General features: G+C 37.0%; 1 protein-coding gene across 2 annotated transcripts in view; it reads left to right on the top strand.

Annotated features, from left to right (window-relative positions):
* AKT3 (AKT serine/threonine kinase 3) overlaps positions 1-26,137 on the top strand; it is a 160,967-nt gene that overhangs the window by 118,367 nt on the left and 16,463 nt on the right. For both annotated transcript variants that reach the window (XM_082049701.1, XM_082049702.1), the window contains exons 9-12: positions 3,757-3,879; positions 5,732-5,860; positions 22,013-22,227; positions 24,915-25,002. In XM_082049701.1, the coding sequence (XP_081905827.1) occupies positions 3,757-3,879; positions 5,732-5,860; positions 22,013-22,227; positions 24,915-25,002 (555 nt within the window). The remainder of the gene's footprint in view (positions 1-3,756; positions 3,880-5,731; positions 5,861-22,012; positions 22,228-24,914; positions 25,003-26,137) is intronic.

Here is a 26,137-nt window from a genome sequence, read left to right on the forward strand (position 1 = left end):
TTATCTGTATAATAAAATTAGACTTCAAAATTTATTCAGATGGTTTCTCCACACCAGAGTTCTGAATCTCTGTCCTGCTTGGCAATTTTTTTTCCACAGCTCTTACTTCGATTCATTAGGCGAGAGAGAACTAAATAGCTTGTTGTAATTGAACAAGTGCTAAATATTGTTGTAGGCTTTGTTGTTTTTTTCTCTATTGTGTCCTGTTTTGTTTTCTGAAACTCTTAGTAAATGTAACTATGTGCCTTAGCCTAGAATTATGATACTCTAAAATAAGGGTACTGTATTTCTTGGGGTATAGAATGTGCCTAAAAGTGATGAAGTCTGAAACAATAAACACATAATTCAAAATTTCAAGGCTGGTACTGCACATGCCTTGCAAAATAGTCAAATCAACAGTCAAATATAAAATGTGTTCAGCTGCAGAGCTGAGCAAACCCAATACAAAAAAGCGAGAGCCAGTCGTACAACTTTCAACATGTCAAAGAGGTCACTAGCATGTGTTAAAGTTTAACATATTGATTGATATAAGGTTGTGTCATTTATATATTTGGCATGCTTGGATCTGCAGTTGAATATACTTCTATGTTTGATCTTTGTTTTTATTTGTTAAAATTTTTTTGTTAAAATTTTTTATTAGGAAAAATACCCCATGGCAACATTGTTGTTCATTTTTAAAATAAATACTTACCAGGAAATTTATAGCTCCAGTCCTCTCTGTAACTATAGCACTCTCATGTATGCCATCAAAAATATTATGTGCAAAATCTCCTTCTTCGTGCCAAAGCTATTTCTATTGCAATTCCAATGACTTTATAGCACATACTTAATAACTGTAAATCAATAAATAGTGCAAATGTTGCAAGCTTTTTCCATAACCTTCCGTAAGATTTCTTCTTTTCCTTCTCTGAATTAATAAATCTCATCTTCATGTTCTGACAGTTGTAAACGGAGCCTGGTGGCATAATTATTCCAAAATAGTGAACCAACTAAATATTTAGCTAAAAATAATGCTGTAATCTCACTGAATTAGATTTTTTCTATTAAAATTTTAAAGTTTGTTTTCATATCTTTAGCCCATATCTGAGTGTATGAATTCACTTTTAACATGCATTTTTATTTTTATGCATTCTGCATTCAAAACTAGCATGTATGCTAGGTGCTACAATAACATGAAGACTGCTTATGAAGAGTGACTGTAGTGTCCTATGTAATGTTAAAATTAATTGACTTCATAGAATCATAGAATAGTTTGGCTTGGAAGGGACTTTAAAGCCAATTCCTTATCCACCGAGTGGTCCATCTATCAAACCCACGTCTCTCCAATTAAGACACATGGATGTCATACAGGACAGTGTTCAGTGCTTTGCACAAGTCCAGGTAGATGCTGTCATTTGCTCTTCCCATATCTACTAAAGCTGTAACCCCATCATAGAAGGTCACCAAATTTGTCAGGCGTGATTTGCCCTTGGTGAAGCCATGGCTGTCACCAGTCACCTCCTTGTAGTCTCTTTGGCAAACACAGAACTGTTGCTAGTTGTTCCTAGCCAGGCATTTTATTTTGAAGTCAGTATTTTGAATTAATATCAAGAATATTTTGTTTGAAACAAACACAAAAGAAAATAAATTTTGGTTATGTTAACTTGTCAGGTTATCAATTCTCAGATTCAAATTGGGACTTTTTTTTTTTTTACAGAAACTAATGTATGTTTCTAAGACTTCGCTGCTCAGCTACTGGATCAGTCTCTTTCATACAGAAAATTGCAGTGGTCCTTTTGCATAGATATGAGTGTAGGACTAACTGTTATATATATATATATCTATATAGGTTATATTAGAAATTTTTGGAATGTATTCGCTCTGTGTACACATTAAAAGGTGATCTGAAATTTGGCCTTCATTTTGAGTTCCTTTGAGTCCATCAAAACAAATAAAACTCTTAAAAATGAGTGACACTAGCTCATTATTTATGAAAGAGAACACGAGCCAGAAATAAATGCATAAATTACAGAAATTTTTTATTTTGCTTTATTTGGATGAAGATGTACTTAGTGGTGTGTTTTTCCTATTTAAATTTTGCAAAAATGCATGGAAAAGTCCCTACAAATTCCAATTCTTTTCCCAATTTTATACTACGGGAGGCACTTCATGAGGGGAGACGTAGTTGCTTGATCTGTGTGGGTCTTCTGTTTATGTTGGCAATTAAGCAGCCGTTGGTACAGAATGCTCGTTACTACAGGGAGGGCTGGTGTCACCACCAGGGATTTGTGCTTAACCAGGGAAACAGCAGCAGGAGCAACTGAAATACCTACAAAATAATGATCCGCCTTGTCATGCAGGTATTCCATTTTTATACAGGGTGTCTTGAGAATTCAAAAAGAAATTGAAAGGGGAATGCAGGTGCAATGAACAAAAATGAAATACCCCCTTTAAATCATACTGCAGTTTCTGTTTTCTCTGAAGTCTCTGCTTATACAAATATATGCTGCTGAAAGGCTCAGTTTAGTGGGAAGTTTGTTTAGGTTCAAAAGAAAGTAATAAACATTTTTGGAGCAAACCTGTCACGAAAGAAGTTGACTTCTAGTTGTTTAAACCATTGACTTTTTAATTACATTTTGAAAAGTCTGCACATGGAAGGTAGCTGCAGTAACTCTTATGCTGTTCTGTGCCATGTGAGTGTGGGTTTTTTGGTTGTTGTTGTTTTGTTTGTTTGTTTGTTTTACTGACCCTGCCACTTTGGAATTCTCATCTACTTTGTATTTTTGGCAGTGAAAATAAAAATAAAACGCGTTGTTATGGATTTCATTGTCTATTTTTAATTTATAAATGAACACATTTTCTTTTTTTTTTCTGTTTTGTTGATAGTTAGCTCTTGTGGTAAAACCAAAAACATTGCAACTTGAAGGAGTAAGGCAGGCGGCCCATTTGGTCTTAAGCAGAATACAGACTCAGCATTTGATTTAAATAGCCAAATTCCACTTCTTTTGGTGTTCTTGCAGGTTCTGAGGGTGATATTTTATCCAATAAGATGCTGACAATATTACAGAATGTCACCTTATGCTTTTTCATTGCAGCTGAAGTTACTGACAATATGGAACGACTGAAGGACTTCCATTAAAAAAGTATCTGCAAAGTGCTGCTACTTATAAAGTATTAAAGAAGAGACAAAAAGCCCAAAGAAATGTTTTCTTTGTAGCAAAGAAATACACTAAATACATAGATTCTGTTTTATAAACCCTAAGCAGTTGTTGGTTTGGTTTGTTTTAGTAATATTGCTAGCAGTGCTGTTCTTGTAAAATGCCAGTTTACCTGTACTGAAGAACTAGACGTTTTTCAGTTCAAAGAAAAGTTACTCAATTACTGAAAAACTTAAGGCAGAATGAGAATCTGGGTACTTTAATAATATTTCTGAGTGGCTTAAAATAAAATTCCAAGGAAGTGGTGGAGGGAGAAATACAGAATTATGCTGCTGCATACTTTTTTTTTTTCCTCTGGTAACTGAAGGTTAAATGAGTAGCAAGCAGAATGCCTTAAACAAGATTGGTATATTGATTAAAACGCTGATTTAACAGCTCGCTTTCTCCCTTTGGAAACCTGGAAAAGATAAGCCAGCTGCTGTCTAAGAGTGCTGAGTGTCCACTGAGAGTACACTATCTATCATCACAATATGGTGATGAGAGGTGTTTTATGTTTGTGTTAATTTCCCCCACTAAATCAGTAATTATTACAATCCTGTCCCTGCTGTTTACCCTGCAGCTGTTTTTCCATTTGTCGAGAGAGCGGGTGTTCTCAGAGGACCGCACACGCTTCTATGGTGCAGAAATTGTCTCTGCCCTGGACTATCTGCATTCTGGGAAGATTGTGTATCGTGATCTCAAGGTAAAAAAAGAAAAAAAAAAAGTAATCAAATTTTTGTTTTTGCAGAGACTATTGGGACAAACACAAAGTAATTATAAAGTTGCACTATTCAGAGTTAATGGGGAAAAAAAATCTGTGTTCAGTTTAAAGTTCTGTGTGTGTTGAAGATAGCCATTTGATACAGTAATCTATAGATGGATACATTACTTCACTTTAACTTGATGAAAAAATAAATAGCACATCTTATTGATAGCACTTGGAAGAGATCTAAGCTTCTGATGCTTCCTCCAACACCCATTACTTGTAACTTAACTTGGATTGCAACACAAATGTCAGATATAATTCTCACTGTCCTCAAACAAGTGAAACGGGGAATTGGGACAATGTGACTGCACTTTCTTTATCTCAGCAAGGAGTTATGGTCTTGTATGATTTGAAATAATTTAAAATAATTCAGAATGCTTCAATAGGAAAATAATTTCAGCATTAATTTAAAAATTATTTTTGTCTTTTGTATCTTGGGAAAGATTCATAATAATGGAATGTAGTTTGTCTTAGATTTTCTTGCGTATACAGTTCTCTGTACTCTGTTGCCTGGAGCTCCTTTTATATTATGCTACAGATACTCTGTGACACAGTATGACCATATTCTATGGAAAATAACCTGATTTCAACAGGAACGTTTTCTAACTTGTGTGGGAGGAGCCTCTGAATTCCATTATGAGCCTATTTTATTTCTGTGAAAAGACTTTCGTTTTTTATATGGAAAATTGTGCTTTCCCATTATACATGCACAGTAGTGGAGTTCATTCATGGTCTCCTTTGTACAGAACCGAGGAGAAAGGAGGCAGTGGTAGGTGAGTTCTGCTCAGGGAGGCAGACAGAAAACAGAATACTGCATTACCTGTTTGTAGCAGAAGCTGTGGGAATAGTATGGCATGCTGTGACATCTTGGAAAAATATGGAGTTTCCTGGTCAAGGAATGATAGGTTCTGATTTTTGGTTTAAATTCCATGTAATAAAGAGAGAGGAATTTAACTCCACAAATCTTCCATTACTGGTGTCATCTGCTTTGTATGTTCTTTCATCTACTTTGTATGTTCTTTGTGTGACACCATTAGACTCAACATTTTGGGCTTTATGCAGACTAAGCAACACAGGGCTATGATTGTTCTTGGCTGGTGTTTTCACTACACGCCTTACACTAAGAAAAAAACCCTTTCTGCTTAGAAAAATTGTTCAAAAGTGTGTTTTACTTGGTTTTAGTAATGTAAAGCATACACATACAACTATTCAAAACCAGCATCCTGTGCAAGTATACAAGGGGGAATTTACCTCAGGGTTTTGTTTTTATCAGTAGCTTCTCTACCACCACATTAGTCTGTTGTTGAAAAAAATGTGGAAGATGCAGATGTTTTAAAAGAATGGGACATGGATATATACTAGCTGTTTCATGACAGTGTAGTAGTAAAATGCATCTTGGTAAATTAAGATTATGTAAGAGCAAAGGAAACCCATAAAGTCTTACTAAATGACAGCTATGATTGTAACTTTGAATTAGTTGATTATATGTTGAGAATATTTAGAAAAATAAAAAAACACAGAACAACTTCAGAATGAAAGACCATGGTTTGAATGACCTGGGATTTACTATTGTAAACTGTATTATAGGATTAAATAATTATTTAAATTGTATGAAAGTAAACACTGTTAAAGGCTGTAATAGAATAGGTGCTCTAATTCTTTTTTTGAATTACAAACAAATTATGCCTTAGTGCAAGCAATAACTGTACCTTTTTTAAAAAATTGATGTAATGCATCAGCCTGTCCCGTTAAGATATACTAAGGAAACATTTTTTTCCCCAACACACAGTTAGAAAATCTAATGTTGGATAAAGATGGACACATAAAAATTACAGATTTTGGACTTTGCAAAGAAGGAATCACAGACGCAGCAACTATGAAAACATTCTGTGGTACTCCAGAATACCTGGCGCCCGAGGTATGATTTAGAATATACTCTCCTAATGCAGTATAAAATGTTTATTTTTAATTTAATTTTAGACTATGGTGTTTGTATGCTGAAAACTGTTCATTGTAAAGAACTGACAGCCTGCCTGATTAATACTATATGACTGTTATTCAGAATTGTATGTGCTACTTTTCTTTTTGGTGATTGGATGTATATTGATGCTGTGCTTCTTAGTGTTTAAAAAAGCCTCTAATGGGCATTTTCCTTCTCATGTTTGCCTTCCTCTGTTAGTTTTCATCTACCAATGATTTCTTAAAAAAAAAATCTTCCATCTGTCTGTCACTTGGAACATATGATTTTGCTTAACTGAGATGTATAGCTAGTGTTTATACAGCCTCAGTGGAGGCAAGGAGGAATAGGAAGGTACTGGGTTTTATTTGAACTTTCCAGTTGCAGAGAGAGAGAGTTGAAATTTTAGGTATTTCTGCTAAAAACAGGTGAGTGCATCAACCTCAGAACTGAGATGGACACCAGAACCTAGCCATTTCACTGTATGTATGTGCAAGTGGCATCTCAGAATATGTCACCCCATCTTTACCATTAGCTAGCACTTGGCGTGCCAAACATCCCACTTCTCGAGGATTGATAAAAAAATGGACATGAAGATGTTGTTTTGGTTCCCGTCGCAGCTCTGGGTTGGCCACTTGAGAATCTGAAGTGGAAGCTCAAGTCACCCAAATGATCTGCTCCAGTATTAGTGCCACTGATGCCTACTGGAAAAAAGCAAAGGAAGAACTCTCAAAATTGGACTTCTGTCAGGCTTCAGTCAACAGTACTGGTTGTAGTGCTGGGGAATGTCGTTCTGCCTCTCCCCTGGGGTTGCCAAATGCAACTCCAGGCTTGCCATGCAAAAGACAGCAGTATCTTTTTACTTAATACCAATGATTCTGTGGATGCTCAATTAGCCGTTATTTTCATTATTGCCAGCATTCATGATTGCTACACACCTGATACTGAGGCAACTTTCTGATCATCATAAAGGGCTTTACAAGGCCCTTCAGTCATACCATTTGTTTTAAGAAGAATTCTTGAAAGGATCCTTTACCTCTTGCAGGAACTCAGGATCACCAGAAAGTCTATCTTCCAGGTCATCTCAGAAGAAAAATGTGCCTTAGTTTATGGGGAGGAGGTATGGAGGCACTGATTCAACATACCTCTTTGCCCCTTATTTTCAGGAGTACTGAATCCTGACTAGCAGCAACAAGCATATTTCAACAAGCAAGTTTAGATTGCCTTTCATTTTTTATTCTGAACCTTATAATTAAGGGATATCAAGGAAACTGGTAAATGTCACCTTCTGGATACTGCTGGCTGATGGTGAGGATTTTAGGATGATCAGCTTTGCGGGTTTAGTGTCTTTCTAAATGTCTAAAAGCAAATTTAAAGTCTCCTCCAATTTGCACACAGTGAGGAAACTGAAAATGCTAGTAGCTGGTTATAAGTTACTATGCTACGTAGAGTTAATGAAACCGTTTTGAAACACAGCAAGATCTTTTGATACATTCTTTTTCTCGAACTATCAAGGAAACATCAGTATTCTTAGGAGCCAATAACTTTCTCTTCCTCCATCTGGTTCCATCTTCCTTAATTCTTGCTTTGAATCTTCTATGGCTATGTAGAACAAGTTGTAGATCTGCCTGTTTGGCTTGGTACAGTGGCCACTTTTCTTGTGCTACACACCCAGAACCTGTTCCAGCAAAGAGAGCAACACAAGGGACGATACTCTTATCGCTGGCATAGGCCACAGGTGTCATTGCCAGCTCTTAACCCCACATTGTCGTCTTGTCAGCAGTCGTGAAAACCTTCCCAAAGACTGCAAATATTCCGTTCAGTTGCTTTCATCTGCTTCTTCATCTCTCACTTCTGGAAACATGTTAGCTCTCTTCTGTCAAAATTGGGAAGGGATCAATCTGGGTTTTAGACACTTTCAACAAATTAGTTGATCCAGTTTGCCTTTCTGTTCTCTAGCAGTCCCACTCCTCTCCTCCACCTCCCATTAGGAGCATTTTTGGAGACCCACCGTCTACAAATCTGTCTTGAAGGAAACCGACTTTTTATTAAGCCTGAGAACCCCAGAACTCATTCCCTTTTATGTGCCTTAGTTTATGGGGAGGTAAAAGGTTTAGAGCAAGCAACCTAGACAGGTTACTGCTATGGTGTAAGAAGACTCAACACCTTCATCCACACATTCTTATCTAAAAGGGTGAAGTCAGCAGTATGTGGACTGCTGCTGCTGCAATAATGTTTACTGGTGCATTGTTTGGATAGTTGCTCACCTGAGACAATTGTATCTATTTTTATACCTGGGATCATCAAGAGACTGGGCTGTCCAGTCTATTCATGTGTCAGAGAATGAATTTGCAAAAATCATGTCATAATGACTAATAAGTAATTTTTTCTTTGTGAGATTGTGTAGTCTTTTGAAAATAACTTGGTTATGTGATAAATAGTGAAATTCCTTTATCATCTCTTGTAGAATTAATGCAGTTATCTTTGTGCGTGCGTGTGTGTGTAACTGTAGTGGTAATACTTAATATTTTCCTCTGCTCTAAGAATCTGTGGTATTTCCCATCTGAAAGGTATAAAATATTTTATAATTCCTCATTTCTTAGTAGTTTTTCAGGAAGAAGAGACTGTTTCTTAGGATTTTCTTTCCATTGTTATCCTTCAAAGTGGGCTATCACATTAGAGGTCATTGTGTGTCAGAGAACAAACAGAGATCCAATGAGAAAAAGACGAATTGTGATCCCATTTTGGAAACACAGATATACTCTTAAATTTTTTAATAAAAAAACCCCCAAAATGTTTCTTTTGCAGTGACAAAGTCAGAAGTCAGGACAGGACGATGTGTCCAGAAAGCATCACAGGCTTAATGAAGAAAGAATAAAACTGAGAAAGTGTGTGTCATTGTAAATACACCTGTGAGACATTTAAAAGCAGTTTGGATTTTGGTAGTTTTCAGTTGATTGTCAAGGATCAAGGACCTGCTAATAAAGATACAGACCTCTTGCTTTACCAGAATATTCAGGACGTGAAGCTGCTTGGGCTGGGAAATAAAAGTTCTTGCAGCTCTGATTATTTGTAAGGGTCATTTAGTAAATGAGATTGCAGTTTCTGGCTCTCTGCATTTCAGTTCAAGTTCTTAGGACTAAGTGCACAGCCTTGGTTATAGTATGGCAGTCACTATGGTACTAAGTTTTGGTGTCTTGGGAGATACAAGTTTAAATACCAGAAATTCATTTTGAAGATTTTAATCTTTTTAACAACAGAAGAGAAATTGTTTTGACTATGGACAAGTCTGTAAGGGACTTCATGGATGATCATTCAAATGACTCTTCATAGATAATAGATGATCAATGATAATTAGGTATATTCTAATAACAGGGAAAACAGTAGAACCTCACTGAGTTTTATTAGCATAAAGGTACAGACTAGATGGATGGATGCATTTCTATAAGAACTAGTCTTTTACTTAAAGAAAAAAAAAGGCAAGACCATTTCTGTATAGTTTATGCGGTTACTGTCACTTAAAGGTGTGTAACAATAATTAAGACCAGAGTAGATCCATAGCCTTTATCCATAGGCATGAGAAGATCTGCATGTATTATGACTTCCTTTAAAATGACAGCAGTGGAGATGAAGGAAGTATTAAGATAAGTTACACAATGCTTGTTTGCCTGTTTTTTTTTTGTGTGTGTGACCTTTCTTTTAGAAGTGGGAGTGAGAAAGATCATGTGTAGTCAATTATTTCCATGAGTTTTACCTCAGGGAAATGAAAGGTAAAAATCCTTTATCAAGAAGCAACTGCTGTCTTTCCTCACTTTTCACTTAATTCCTTATTTACCGATTTTCTATTTGAGAAAGATATGGTTTTGATGTAGGGGCAACCCAAAATCTAGAACCTGACCATCAAAGTTTAGTGGCTGAATTTCATGGTACCCTGTACTGCAGGCATGGTTATAGCAAGAAAAAACACTTTTGCCATGTTTACAGGAATTGAATTTTCTAAGAATGTTGTGGTATATGCAGATTGTAAAATGTTGAGGTACCTGCAGAAAAAGTATTTGTCAGTGGTGCAGCTATATAATATTATTTTAATGCTTGCTTTCATTGGATCAGCTTATTTGCCAAAGGCTGGCATATTTTTGGACTAAGAATACGATGATTTACCACATAACTGGCCTGATAAGAGTTGAAACTAGGTGATATATAGGCAGACAGGGAACCACAGAAATGCACTGAGATAGGCTAGCATGGAAACTAATGTTTTCAGCCATGTTTTAAACAAGGATTTGAAAGCAGGTAGAAGTTGCAGTGTGAATGTTACAGAAGAGCTCCTTCAGGTGTGGGGAAAAACATGAAAGTGCTTGTTTGCAAAGAACTTGATGAAAATAGCCAACACCTTGGATAAACTGAGGCAGACCAATTGGGAGAGCTTAGCTAAGGTGATGATGTCAAAAAGACCAACATGTTATGCTACAGAGAAAAAGATGTTGCATGGGTAATACAGCCAAGGCCTTTTTTCCTTTTTAGTTTCTTTTTTTATAATTTATTTTTTAAATTAATTATTTAATTAATGGAAGAGATAAAAGAATTTGAGTAAAATAAGGAGGAGGATAGCAAGGGAGGTTAACAGGGGGTAAAAGGAATTAATGAAATTAATTTACTGATCTCACAGGTAGATTGGTAGACCAGAAAACATAGCTTAGAGATGAGAAGGTTTTTCTTGTGGGGAAAAACGTGGTTGTGAGCAGGAAAGAGAGTCTGGACTAAAGACAATTATGTTATTTTGTTAATTTTCTCGTAATAGAAACTAATAGAATGTTTTGGAGAGAGACATGAAAGGCAGGAGAAATTGATGAGCAACTTAAAATGAAGAGGAGCTCAGTGGAGAGTTGTTTGGTTAGGAATATAGAGGAACTGAAGGCCAGAATGATTTTTGTTGTGGCTTATGCAGTTTCCTTTTTATCTTCATTTAAATTTAATTTGGATTTAAAGATAACTGAAGCATTGATGTAACATGCTTTTTGAAATTCTGTGCAACTTTGATGTAAGTAATAGGTATGTTCTATTATTTTCCACCTCTAGAACTACTGGATGGAAAAGGGAATTTGGGCAAAAAGGCACGAATTGATGGAAAGCAGTTGTTAAGATGTTGGTAGATGCCATCTGCATTCACAGCGCTTTAAGACCTGTATGAACTTCTAAGAGTTGGAACAATGCTGTAAAGAGAAACTGTGGAAAAGAAATTTTGTGTTAGACTTGGTCTTCCATCATGCTCTACAGAGCAAATTCTCACTCGTATTTGGTTCCCTCTGGTGAGCATTAATGAGGATTGATGGTCAGTGGCTTTTGGGATTTTTTGGGGGAAGCGGTAGTTTCTGTTGTTTGGCTTCTTTTGATTTTCTGCACTTCTGTTAATTCTTTTTTTAGAGAAAGGCTAATGAGACACTCCACCAAATTGTCTGTACTGATACAGCTATATTGGTATTCTGGTTATGGGTGGTTTTGCTAAAGACCTGAAAGGCTTGTAGTGGTGCTCTAACAAGACAGAATTTCCTACATGTATTCTCTTAGAGTGAGGTTAATCTATTTTTGGAGGGTGGGAGGTAAGTTTGTTTCTCTAGCTTTAGACCTGTTTTGTTCTTTTCACATTAACACTGTATTAAGAAGTGCATTTACAAGCAGAAATGCTGTGCTGAAGCACATTGGAGTTCAGGAAACAGATAACTCCACCATTCAGCTTTTGTGCCTTGATGGTAATTTCCAGTTACTTAGCATGTAGAAACAGCATCTGCTGCATTGTTGAGGAATTGCATTGCGTTTCGATGCATTTCTACCCTTGGCTTAGTGTCTTTGCTTCTCCAGCATTTCCATGAGAGTTCATACACCCTTGTGATTATGAGAGTCCTTTATTCCTAGTCCTGTGGCAGCCTGTGGAGAAGACCCAGGCTGTGGCTGTCCAGAAGTAGGCTCCTTGTAGCATCTCATCCTGTGCCTCAGGCAACATAGTGCAGACAGACTCAGTCAAGATGGATGTGTGAACTCGTGTGGATATATTTCTGGGTTTTGTTCCTCTCTTTGAATATAATCTTTTTAGTGCTGAGCTAATTATGTAGTCTCAGTTTTGCTGTTGAGTTAGAGTACCTGATCAACTTTCCAACTGTAAAACAGTTTGAAAATCAAATGTAGCTTACATGCAAGACCCAACAAAATTAGAAGTGTTAAGTACGTTTTGGCAGTTCACTTTTATTATGCCCAGTCCTCAAATGTACCAGCAGACAATCATCTGAATGTTAGTTATTTTTCACATGCTTATGTGATCACACAAAAAGTACATGCTAAAAAGAAGCAGATGGTGACAGATGGGGAAGGTTGAATAAGGTGGTTTTGGAAACCTAGAAAAATGCACTTCTGTAATGGTGTAAAAATAAAAATTCTTTGATCGCCAAGTTAGAATGAACAAAATAGAGTGCCCCCCCCCCCAAAAAAAACCCAAAAACCAAAAAAAAACCCACCCCCCAAAAAAACTTCACTGTTAAAAAGAAATGGAACCTATGAGCGTTCATTGTATATTTAGGAAAGTATATTGTGTAGTGTTGTTTTGTCCAAGGATAGAACATTAGTTTCTATCAGCCAGAGACTTGAATAGGTAGTAGTTGCATTCTTTGTTTTAAAATGATGCATTCGAATCAATTGTGTTCCATGCTCAAAGAATGCTATCAGAAAGGGTCATTCTTTAATGTTACGTATTGGTAGTGTTGCAGTTGGTAGTTGGTTGTGATTATACTTTTCTTCTGATGTCAGAAGGATTTTAACCCTCTTATTACAATGGCAAATAAATTATTTGCGTAATGCGATACCCGTATGACTAGAGCTAATCTTTAACAGGCAGCATTACCTCTTTGTCACATAGGCAAATGTAAAGCTAAATAAGCAGAGATGATATAATCAACAAAAAAGTACCATCTTTTGTGTATAGACGACCATATCCAAGGACCTGCTCTGCTATGAGGACTGAAGACTTGCTTATTCTTTTGCATTGGCTTAATGAAGTCCTACCACTCATATCTATTGCATTATATAAACAAAAAGACTCCTTTTTGAAAAAATTCAATGCTGAGATGTGTATTATTCCATAAAATAAAAAGTATCTAATTGATGAATATTTAATTGCTAAGTCTTCTACCAACATAATAATATGGCATAATAATGCCATAATTATTTTTTCTTTTTATATTTGAGTAGGTATTTGTCTTAACCTATAGTATGAGACATTACTAATTCCTAGTGAGGCAGAATGCCTGGTTTTTGGTTCTTGGCTTTTGCTTAAAACCAAAGAGTCCCAACCTCTGATAACATGTACTCATTTTCCTGAAAGCATAGGTAGTTTGCTTAGTACCCAACACTGTAGTTATGTTGTTGTGCTTTGCTTAACTAATTTTCTTTTGGCATCAAAAAGGTAGTTCAAGTTTATTTACTCTCTGTTTACCTAGATGCTTCATGCATAATCTGATTCTTAGCAGAGGCACAATAGAGTTTATTTTACCTGTGGAAATGTGGTTTCGTGTTGGCATGTGCTCTTGAGCAGCTGTCTGTTGTATATTTGGCTACATTTTATTTCTGGGTGAGGACCAGTGAGGGGTGCGAGGACAAATATCACCTATGCCTGAAAATACTTTTCCTTTAGATTTATGGGTGATTCACAATATGGAATTTTCTCTTTATACTAGAATTCCAAGTACGAAATTATTTTTTTACCTTGAAAGGAAATGGAAAAAAAAAAAAAAGTTGTTTTTTCCTGAAATTCTAGCACCTCATGAAAATTCAGATGTGGTCTTTTTTTCTGTTTCATTATCACTTATTATATTTTATTGTACCACACTGTGTCATCTTTACTCCTAAGTAATCAAAAATGCTGGTTGAATTTGGTCATTTGTGTCAGCTTGGCGTTGCCAGTGGGACCCTGAGATGAACAGGATGAAATGTGGACAAGGCAGGGTATCCAGAGCAGAACATCATTTATTGGCAATAACCACTATGAAGATCAAAAGATGGGAGCATTTAGATGTGGGTACAAAAGCATTGCTCAGTTACATCTACACAAGAGTTCCTGCAACAACAGATAAATTAGCACAAGAATTAGACTTTCTCCTGAAGCCAGATAACCAATGATGTAACAAGAATTTGAATTTTCATGCAATCTGGTTAATCTCACCAGACACAAAAACTAATTGTCCACATGCAGTATCAAGACTTCTCAAGGGGAAAGATGTAACAAATATGCAAAAATAATAAAACAAACAAAAGACTAGAAAATGGATTAGCTCCACACTGCCCATAAATAACAGTGGTATACAGAACAAAACTTTATGGCAGAGAGCAATTTTCCAATAAAAACCACATTTTTTTTGGTAAAACAAATAAGTATGACAATTCTTACAAAGACTGTCTCAATAACATGCTTGAAGCTTTTTTTCATTAATTTTCATTTAATCAATGCAAACATTATTTCCATTTCAGCAAAAGCCTTTAGTTTTTCCGAGGGTAATGAAGCATAAACAAAAGCTGAACAAATGCTGTGTAACATCAGTAAAAATTCAAAATCATTTCAGGAAGAATGAGCAACAAGAGAGAAATATCACAGTATTAACATTATTTATTACTTCTTACACATCTTGCATCTCATGGCAGTCTATGTTATGGACACTACTGCTAGTGCAGTGATAATTAATACAGATATGAACATGTCTACAGTTTTTCTTCCAATGGTAGAGTTACGAGAGAAGTGCCATCTTTCTGTAGACTAAAGTAATCTTTTGCTTATACTTGTTGCCTTCTATGAAAGGTGTCTGTTATTTCTAGAACAGAGTTATTTTAGCTTCCCCACCACCACACCCCCCATTGAATGGGTTTTACTTTTGAGAGGTCCTTTTACTGTGATGTGGGGTTTTTTTGGTTTTGTTTTTTAATGGTTGCCATTGACTTCTTAGAGTCCTGTGTTAGAACATTTCTTTCATTTGCGACAGCATAACTTTTTTTAAAATTTACTCAAGTCGGAGTCCCTTGTAGGAGGTTAAACATATTTGTTATTATTACGTTTTCTTTAGGAGACTTTGCTTAATTCACATTTATACCAAAATGTACCATTTCTGATGTAGCACAAAGTGTGCCAGCAAATGAAATACAATTAGTTTGCTATTTTTTTAAAGGTTATGTAACAAAAACCTAGGTTAGATGGGGGAAGTCTCTAGTACAAAAATGTATTGGGAAGATAGTTTGTGTTAGGACCAAAAGGAAAACAGCAATGCAAGCCAGATTCAAAATAGAGAAAAACGACCTGCAAAAATTAGAGCAGTAGAAAATTACAGCAGTGACATAAAACTTTCTTTCTTGACTTAATTCTCAGGTATCTATTTCCCAGCGTATCTATAATATTGATATTTTGTATTTTCACCTCTGTATAATAAAAGCAATGAGCATTCAGGTGTATTTTTACTTTTGACATAGCAATATTTTCACAGTTCATACCAAGATACATTTATAATAACTAAATTCATGTAATACTTGACAAACATACTTTTCTGCAGGAAGGGTTTTCATACATATGGATAAAAGTCTGTTTCTATAAAGAAATGTGTATTACCTTTGTTCATTAGTGTTAGATTATAAGCTTTCCCATTGTTGCAGTTGTTACCACAATTGGTAGAAAGTTCTAGCAAATACACCTTTTAACTTCAGGTCAATAATATGTAGGTGAATATTTGTTAGCAGACCAACAACTGTAACAGTAAAAATGTGTGACGGGTTACCAGGAATGCTTAAGGAACATACACTCCACCTGAACCGTAAGGTTAATTGAAAACAGTTTTTTCCCCTTAAATTAACAGTACATTGGTGTATCCAAGTTCTCAGTTTTCTTTCACAACATAGGTGTGCAGACAGTTTGTTTAGATGTTTAAATATTTTCCCATCTGTTCTGTCAAAATTATTGATTGAGCAACAAGCTATTTGTAATGTCCTATCAGAAAGTCTATATCTAATGTATTAAGAGAAGCCATAAGTAGGTCAAAAATGTGATTGCTTTTCCAATAAGTTGCCTTGGCTATCTAGCACAAAGTAAGAAACTTGTATTTTGAAATTGTTCTTTTAAAGATAAAACCCAATACTGACAACCGTTTGTAGAAGATTACAAGGAATTGTATGAAACCTTTCATTTTCAAGGTTATTGCTAAGTTTGTCTGTGTTTGCTGAGTCCAGAAGTTACAGCAGCTAACTACCTTTGAGAGCTCTGTGGGAAGTACATTTCTTGGTTGTGTGAATTTCTGTTGTGTAACAAAAATCTTCCAGAGACTGCTCTTCAGGGATGTTTTGTTTCAAGAAAATGCAGTTAAAACAGGATTAAGGGATTTTCTGCCTTCAGCTCTGTCTGTGTCTGAGGTGGTCACACCTTATCCAGAATTCTGTGAAGTACTGGAGAATCCTAGTTTCACTGAAGGCCAGGGCAAATACATGATTGACTTAAGATGGTCACAGACTTCACCTGTTATACTGCTGGCTAACCTCCTAAAAAACCTTATTTTCACAGAGCCTTGTAAAAGCATTGCATGTGCTTGTATCGACTTCTCTTTGACTGACTCATTTAATTGCCTTTGTCCCTAGTCCCTGCCCCAAGCCCTTGTAAATAGGAATTTGCACGTGTCTCAAGCTGCTGCCTCCCGGAATATTTTGAGGTCTAGCTACTGAAGAAATAAAGAGATAATAAAACGTATCTTTTCACTGGTTGTTCACCATAAAAATTAAATGGACATCAAATTCTGTGGACTGCATGTTAGGCTCTTGAAGGAATGATATACCTAAAGCAAAGTACACCTGGAGATGTATTGATTGATTAAACTCTACAACCACTGGTGAAGTAGAGGGTGAAGTCTTTTTAATGGTTTTGGTTTTCAGTAAAGAGAAAGCTTCCGGTGGTACTAATAATTTTTGTTAATATTTTTGAGTCCGAGACACTGGACTTCTCAGCATTTGGGAATACTATTAGAAGATGATTTTTTTTTTTTTGGTCAAGAAATGCGAATACAATAATTATTTTTTTTCTGATCTGCAGTAACTTGTCAGCAAAATGAATTGTGTGTGAGGGGCAAACACAGTCGAATTACTGTGATCTTAGCAGTCCTGCAGTGTGTTTGTGTTGTCTTAGTCATCACAAAGGCTAAGTACAAGCTGTGAACTGATTTTTTTATTTTGGATGTAGGGCTTGATGGCCTTTGCTCTGTGTACAAGGTTATTGCTGATAATATTTCCAGAAACCCCAAAGTGTGCAGAGGCAGTAGAGTCACTAGAAAATACTGTGTTTTCATTTTACGCTTGGCTATTGCTGCTATCTCAGTAAATTTTTAAAAAATTGAGTTGCCTTTTGACCACAATAAAGATGAAAGTTTTGAGATAAATAAATACCTTTCCCTTAGTTGAAACTGTAATATTATCCAGTGCCTCTAAAGAATCCATAAAAGCACTGAAGTACCTGCATCTGCCTGGATAATCTCTCTTGCTGGTTAGAAAATGTTTCTGTTACTTAACCTTTGCATATTTATCTAAGACAGGAAAAACACAAACTTCAGCAGCACCTCTGCAGCTTTTTAAAAAGCATCTGTATAAACCCAGGCTTTCCTCAGACTGCAGGTGTCGGTGTAAATTTTAGAAGAGCATCGATGCCTGTGCAAACTGCAGTGGTTCTGGTGCAGCAATGAGTTTATGCCCACGCTGGAATCCTGTAATACTGCTGGAGTGCTTTAGAGAAATACAGGTTCGGAGGAGAATCGGGTCCTTCATCTTCCCATTAATTGAGCACGACTGCTGCAGCTGCCTGTGCCTGCAGAAGTAACTGGGAGAATCAGTGTCATTTCTCTGGTATAACTTTAGGGCAGCATTTCTTTGTGCAGCAATGCTGTATCCAATGCTGCCTGCCCTGGTGCTCGCACTTGTGCTGCTGCAGCTGTTCATGTGGCAATTGAGTGGCTCAGGTCGGAAGACTTGATTCAGATAAAAAAATAACCCAGGGAGAAACTTTTTTTTCCTTTTTTCTTAGTACTGGTCTACTCTCTGGTGTAGCGTGTTGAGCAGTTTTGGCAAGGTAAGGGAAGTTGTGGTGAGGGAATAGAAACAAGAATGTGAGTTAGGCTGACACTGCCTCTGAAAGAACCAGTTGTTGAACCAGAGCCCTTAAAACAAATGGAGTAATACTCCCTCAAGTAATAAAAATGATGTTCATTTTTTGAGTTTTATTTCCCGTAATCTATGCTGTCCTCCAGACTGCACTGCAATCAGCCCACCTCCTGCTTTACTCAATGCTGGGAAGTCACTTGGGTGCAGTGATGATGTGAGGTTTAAAATAGGGCTGAGTGACTATGAATGTTATCCATGCACCGAGGTCGTTGTGCTGGATCTCTCACCTTCTAAAACCTCACCTAGATCTTGGGATTTTTGGCACCCCATGCGTGTTAAGCAGATGAAGGAAGGGAAGTCACATATCTGAATGATCTGACTATTTAAACAGATTTTGTGGAAGAAAGCAAGTAACTTCATCTTTGTTTCATGAAAATGCACCTGACTGGAGTACGTACCCAGTGTAGCTGCTCTTTCTGTAGTTTGTGAGTTCCCTGTGATTGTTCTCTGTGATATCCCTAGAAAACATTAATATGTTACTTTACAACAGATACCAGAGTGGTTGAGCGTGTGCCCTTTATGATGGTTTCGGTGGGCCCGCTGCCTTTCCTGCTGTGACCTTGAAGGGACTGGGTTGTTAGGACAGTGTATTCGCTTGAAGATAGATTTGTGGGTGAAGGGAAGAGAATTGGCTGGAGGTGATGGAGGCAGCTTTTAAGGGCAGTGTACAAAGCCCAAGAGATCAAACGTTCCACTGTGTCTGTGCCTGGCCAAGTGCTTACACTGGTACCCCATGTACACAAGGATACCCCACAAATACTGGAGGGACAGTAGTATCAGACCTCACAGCCAAAGGAGGCATGTCTAAAAGCAGCTACCTACCTCACGGTAAGCAGAAGACTGAATTATTCATAGGTTCAAAGCCTGCAGCTGTGTCATGTTCATTTTAGCAATGAGTCGAAGCTTTCTTGACCTATGTTCAGTGTAATTAAAACCAAATCCCTCAAAACCAGGAATTGTTTGGAAAGGGTTCTGTAATGCTGGGGCCGTGTGTATAGACATGTATGGATTTGGTTGTAGGAGCTGCTGGACTCCAGCACTTCCATTGATTTGTCACAGTCTATAAATCCTGGCATTTCTTAACACCATGAGGAGTAGGAAAGACTTAAAGGAAATAATTGTGTGTATTTACTGTGAGTGTATTATGCACAATTTTATTGCATTTATATTAAAATAAGTTGAGATTCATTTTGCTTTATTTACACTATTTTCAGGCTGTTTTCCTTTTGCCTAAATGAAACCCTTTTGATGTTCTTGCTTGTCTGGCTGGCTGTAAACCAGGTATTTAAACAAAAATAAAGAGTTGCCAGTTTTGCCAGCTGGGGATGAGAACCCGGCTGGTGATATGCGGGTTCGGGAGGCAGTTAATCTGGCTTTTATGCTTTTTTATGATTTTATGTAAAAAGAGGTTAAAAATCACATTTGGCTCTTTCTTTGTACCACTGTTTTGTTGCTGTTGTGGGAATGCAGCAAAAGGTTGCTCATACTTTTTTATTACTATTAGGTAAAGTCCTGCATAAATTAGGTAAAGCCCCAGATACATTTTGCTTTAGCTATTGGCCATGTCATTTGCCTTGTTCAAAGAATAATACGTTTTTTTCTTCCTGTTGCCTTCTTTTATAAATCACACATGCAAACCACATCTCAACTTACTTGTAAAAAGAACCTACCACTGCTTCACAATTTTATGTTTTACTAGCTTCAAAAGAAAAGAGTAGCTCACTGTACAAATAGGAGAGATGGTAATGGTGCTAATAGATACAGTAGAAAAATATATAATGCTTTTATTCTGTGGCAGAAGAAATGGTGATTTAAAGACAAGCGTCACAGATTTCATATACAGTTTTTCAGCAAATACCTTGCAATATGCTCAAACTCATAAAACATTTAATTAATTTTAAAATGCAGGAGTTATTTTAGTTAGTTTTGTCATATGTACTTATTCAGATAATTTGTTGTATTTTACACTTTCCAAAATTTCACCCTCTATTTGGAAATATCAATGATGTAACGAGTCTGTGTGTTTTGGCACAGTTGTAAATAGTATGTGTTAATGTGTTAATATTTATGATTTTTTAATCTTATATACACAAGAGGGATTTGTAAGACACTTCTTTTCATCATCTTTCTACTACTAATCCTTAAGGACAGTGAAAACTAGGAATATGAATGCGTTAATTACTGTGGGATTGTCAAAATTGCCATACTGGATCGGATTGCATTTTGTTTCTGCTAAAAGCGTGTTTCTGCTAAAAGCACTTCAGAGCAGGTCTGGATTTACTGGGGGAGAAAAAGCAGAGGCAGATAAATGAGCTCAATGCCCCTTGTTAGGCCTGGCTAAGGTAGCACGTGTCCTGTGATGTGGTCACGGCTGCATTTAGTGTCCCCAGATGGGCAAGGACTGTGTCTACCCTTGCTTCAGAGGAAATTACTGGAACTCATCTTATACTTTTTAGACAATCACAAGATAATGTACTCACAGGAAAAGGTAATTTCTGACCTGTTAGACGCTGCCTTACCATTAAAGCCTGAAGGCTTTACTACACATCACCAGATTTTTGCTACTAAATGACTGTTCCTGTGTGTCTGCTTACAATTTGAATCTGGGTGAGCTCTTGGTGGTGGTGATTGCATGAGTCTGTGTGTTGTAAAAAGTATTTTGTTTTCTGTAGATCAGTTTGCTGGTTTTATTATTTTTTTTTAAATCAGTCATATGTGCTGCCTTTCACATTCTGTCTTTTAAGGATAGAGAAAATTTTTTGTAAAGAATTATTTAATTCTTCATAAATACAGTCCAACTGTATTTGTTGCATTTCTTTGATCTTTCTAACCATTTATTATTTAAGTCTAATTTATTGTTTTAAGGTTTTTGCCTCTTTAATAGACCTTTCTGCAGCAAATATTGGCCATTTGGCGCACACAGTTGTAGCGCCTTCTGTATTACCATTTATTAACTTCTAACTGTTCTGTCTTTTTTAAGTGAAAGGGTATGACCTAGAAATTCACAGAAGCTGGAGTTACATATGTATATATCCAGTAGCCTTCAGTTTCCTTATTGCCTGTGGTTTCATTATGGGTGTATGCTGCTGTTATGTTGTCTCCATTTCTGAAGTTTAATATGAAGGTGTATTAAGCTCAGATTCCTTATTCCACTTCTCTGGAGTTGCTAGGAGAAAGGCTGTGGAGTATGTTTTTAGGCACACACCACTGGAGGCATTATGTTAACAAATTATATAAAAGTTACCATATTTCTGTGATCATAGAATATCATATAAGCATAATGCCATAATAAACATAGTATCATGTAAACATTGTCCTATTTCTTTGCACTAGCAGAGTTCAGCTGTTTGAACTACTAATGAAACTGTCAGGAGAAACACACTGAGGACTTTTAATATAAATAAAGATCAGGAAGAAGCTAAGCTTATCTTAATAAGATTAAGGTGTTTCTATATTTGAGGCTTTATTCTTACAGGTTGGGGTAAGGAGAGAGGAAGTGACTGAGCAAGGAGGTGCTTCACTTCTCCCAGAAGAACATTAACTGAGGCAGTAGTGCCTGTAGATGAAGTGCCCCTTCCTAAAACTGAGCACACTAGAAATGGGATGGTAGAGGACACAGGAGAGAGGCAAATGCAGTCCTGATAATTTTGGGCAGGTCATTCTCAGTTTTGTATTTTGTCCTTAGCAGCATGGTGCCCAGTATGCCTGGAATTTCAGTGAGTGTGTGGGTCAGTACTGCAGTTGCATGGATTGAGCCAGGTTCTGGGAGTCCTTGTAGTACACTCTGAAAATAAAGTCTTGGAAACACATTCACATAGAGGTGCATCAAATCGACTGAAATGACCGTGTCTGAAATAGTGCATGTCTTACAGCTGGTTTTGGTTTCTGCCTTAGGTGTTGGAAGACAATGACTATGGTCGTGCAGTGGACTGGTGGGGATTAGGAGTTGTCATGTATGAAATGATGTGTGGAAGATTACCGTTCTACAACCAAGATCATGAGAAACTATTTGAACTGATACTAATGGAGGACATAAAATTTCCTCGAACTCTGTCTGCAGATGCAAAATCATTACTATCAGGCCTACTGATAAAGGATCCAAATAAGCGGTAAGTGAAATTACTTGGGTATACAGGCATAATAAATACTGTGATGATACTGCCTAATGTAAAAATAGGCCAGTGATGCCTCATCTTCCTAACTGAAAGACCTGTCAGTCACTGGAAAGGGCTATATGCAGCCATACTGTCTCAGATTTCCACTTTTTCAATACATCAGTGATGCACAAAGTGAGTTTAATGAGCAAAAGGGGAAAAAGCATATGGGAAAGAGGACTTTTTCAGTCATTCACAGTAAACATGGGGATCTTTTCAGGTTTAGATCATGTACTGGAACAAAGGGAAACACTAAAGTGTTTTTCAGAGTATGACTTAACCGTGTGTTGGCTGAAGTGTCTCAGGGGGACTATACCACTTTTTCTTGGAAGTGATCATGCCAGAAGACATGTATAGACAGCCACAGATAAATTTTGTTAGGCTATGTAGATAGATGACATATTAGACCATGGACACTAGAAACATGTGAAAGAAAACATCTTCTGAGTGGAATCTAAATACAGTGGTTTGAGAGGAAGTATCATCCACCTGTTGCCTGTGCCTTTCTGTGGTGGGCTTTTCCCTCTGGGATTGTTGCCTGCCAAGAGGTGTTTTCCAGTGGTGCCTGCACTGGACTAGCAGGGTCCAGTCCCCTCTGGTTCTAAAACAAATCTCTCTCTTTGTAAATCAGTGATATTTGTTTGTAGGTCCCCTCTTTTCCCCAAACTCTGTTGTTCTTGCGAGTTTCTTGGCATGTTTTAAGGCTGCAGGCATTCTGTCTGTCTCTGTAGTCCTTCTTCACCCTCAGTTCATTCTCAGTAAGTTTTCAGCAGTGCGATTGCTCTCTGGCCCCCAGCGCAGGAGGGGTTGGGGTTGCCGTGTCTGAGGGCAAACAGCCCTGCGTATCAGCCAGGACAGCACGGGCAGTCACCTCAGCCTTGCTGCTCCTGCCCAGCCGTGCCGGGCTTGCTGGTTTTGCTGTGTGCAGTACAAGCAAACTGTGACCAACCAAATACACGGAGGGTAAAGTAAAAATGTGTTCCTGTAGCAACTCTTATGCATTTTGACCTCCGAACAATCTGACTCATCAAATGCATTAACCTTTAGAATTGAAAAGATACTTCCTTCTAATTAATCTTTGCAGACAGTAGTGTTTATTACAGACTTACATTTACAAGCTTATTCATATTCTAGTTGTGGTGCTAGCTAATGCTAAATAGGGTGAGAGCACAGAGGTTAACTGCAGCTCAGCTTTTCTATGAGCAGCTGGATGGGAAGATAGTGAGAGAAGTCTGGAGACTGCAGGCTCACTGGGATGCTTGGCAGAGATGTAGAGAATTTTACCATGAGTAGTTGAGGAACAAAGGAATACGTCTTGGAAGTGAGAATAACTTTATACTGCAAGACTGAGGTAGTAGTCTAGAATATTTTTGTAATTTGGCAGCAGGGTAATAATAATACAGATTTTTTTCCATGGTTGTGGGAATTATTGTTGCTTGCAAGAAGCGCTTTAGAGAGGAATTTATCTTACTTAAAAGGTTGCTTTTAAAATTTGGCACTATATCTTCAGCAGTTCCTTTCAATGAAACACAAACTATTTATGTCAATCTTCTTGTCAATATTTAGCACATATGGGCTGCTTGTTCAGTTAAGATTTCTTTTTCCTGTTGCCTCTCCTTTCTGTTAGACCAGTAGGCTTGCCAGTGTCAGGAAGAAGTTAGATGACAGCTGAGCAGTCCTGAAAGTCCACATGTTGTTGAAAGGGGCAGAGGTTCTCTTCACTGGATGTGTGGTTCTTTCTGTACCAACAACAGAAGCTCAAGGGAGGTCACTAAACTTGTTGAGTCAAATTTTGACAACAAAAAGCAGCCAGCTCTTTCTTGTTTTCTCATTGTGGGGTTAGTTTCCTTCAGGTTAGTGAGCTGGCTCAGCTTGCAGTTGTCAGTGGGAACGATGCTGTGGATGCAGGTGAGAGGGGAGAGGGATGGGCAGGAGTGGGACCTTCCTCTCTTGGCAGTGGTGACCAGTTCCATGAGCTCACATCACCATGGGCAAGTTCACCCAAAGTAGGTAGAATTAACTTCCTAAGATGATTTGCCAGAGTCTGGCTTTGGCAAGCTATGGGCCACAGTGAATAGTGTGGTTATTTACAATGGCCTTTAAATAACCTTCTCAGCAGGCCTACAATTTATTAATTTATACTAATTGACTCAGATTGAGACTATTTTATGGTAATTGGTTAATTGTTACAGCATCCAGATGCAACAGCAGTGAACACTATATAAAACTGATGCGTGAGTCATTACTGATTCAGTGCCTGGCACCTGCTTGGTGAAATTTTATGTCAGCATTGTTGGGTTTGTTTGGGTTTTTAATAGTGCCAGAAGGCGAGTTGGTCTTTCAAGAAAACTAAACTTAAGTATGTTTTTAAAATGAATGAATTACTAGAAAAGCTCATCATGGACAGGAGTGAACATTGTAGTTGGATTAATCAAATAGACTAGGCCATGGCATGGCTATCACATTTTCTCTCAAGATCACCTTAATTCATAATGAAGAGATAAGAATTAGTTATTAAATGGGTGAGAGTTGTTCCCAGAGAGTCAAAAACAAATGGTCACTTTTCCAACCATTGCAATAACTCAACCTGCCTTTAAGAGTAATGCTTGTTTAATATGATTTTTTTTCCTCACTCTCTTTAGACTTGGTGGAGGCCCAGATGACGCAAAAGAAATCATGCGTCACAGTTTCTTTGCTGGAGTAAACTGGCAAGATGTATATGATAAAAAGGTAAGTCTTTATATGACATTGAATAATCTGGCTTCTGCAAGGTGGTTTCAACTGATAGTCATAGGACTGCTGCTCTCTGGACTTAATCGTGTTTTTCTTTGCAACTTTTTGTGTTAATACAAATGAATAATTATGCAGAACTATGTGTACTTAATCTTTTGTTTTTCAGTGATAATTTGTCAGTGGACCAAATATAAATTTTTCAAACCAACCTAAACTCAGGAAGGGTTTTTCTTTTATTATGTAAATGTCAAAATCTTTTCCTTTCCTGTTTTTCTTACTGGGCCTTCAAGAGAAAAGTAGGTGTATGGCTCAAGAAAATGTGAGAAGGTGTAACGGAAGTTTATACAGAATTATCTTTTTATTTCTGCCTTTTATTGAAAAATTGCTTTATGGCAATAGGAAAATGAAGTGTTTGGAAGGGACTCATAGCAAGAATCTACTTTCTGATTGTTTGTATTTGAGTAGAAATCTTTTTCAAACTTATTTTTGAAGAGATATCTAAGAAATTTAAAATAGCATTAAAACACTGAGCCAAAACAGCTTGTGGAGAAAGCAAGTACTGAGAATTCAATTTGAACAGTTTTCTCTAAGCCTAGTTCGCTAAACCTAGTCCTGTTCCTGTAACAATCAACACTTTGGGGATGATTTTAGAAAATGAGTTTATCTTACTCGGTAGTGAAACTTAATTGACTTAAGTTGTTTTATATACAGAAGCTGATTTTATCTCAGTACTTGTATAAGAATTTACTTGTTGCTATAAACCCCCTTCTATTTTGATAAAGTCTCTTTTTTTTCTCAACTGTTATACATTGTTAATCTGCCAGTTGAGCTGCGTAATTTTAAAAGATAGATTTTTCTCCTTTTTTTTCTTTGTTCAAATAAAAGGAAAATGGAAGACATACGAATGAGCAGAATATGTTTATGCTACAATGTCAATAGTACAAACTGTTTTGTTCAGTTGTTGTTGAACTGAAATTTTAAAAATGTGTAGTTGTTGGTGTGGTACTTCTCTGGCAAGTACCAGAATTGAAAAAAGAGCCTGTATACGATGATAGAAAATATGGTACTCTGAAGTTACTTGATACAAGTGTGATTTTTCCCTGGCAGTATCATGAGGTTTCAAGAAACTCTA

The sequence above is a fragment of the Streptopelia decaocto genome (assembly GCF_964273445.1).
Source record: "Streptopelia decaocto genome assembly, chromosome: 3".
NCBI classification, from domain to species: domain Eukaryota; kingdom Metazoa; phylum Chordata; class Aves; order Columbiformes; family Columbidae; genus Streptopelia; species Streptopelia decaocto.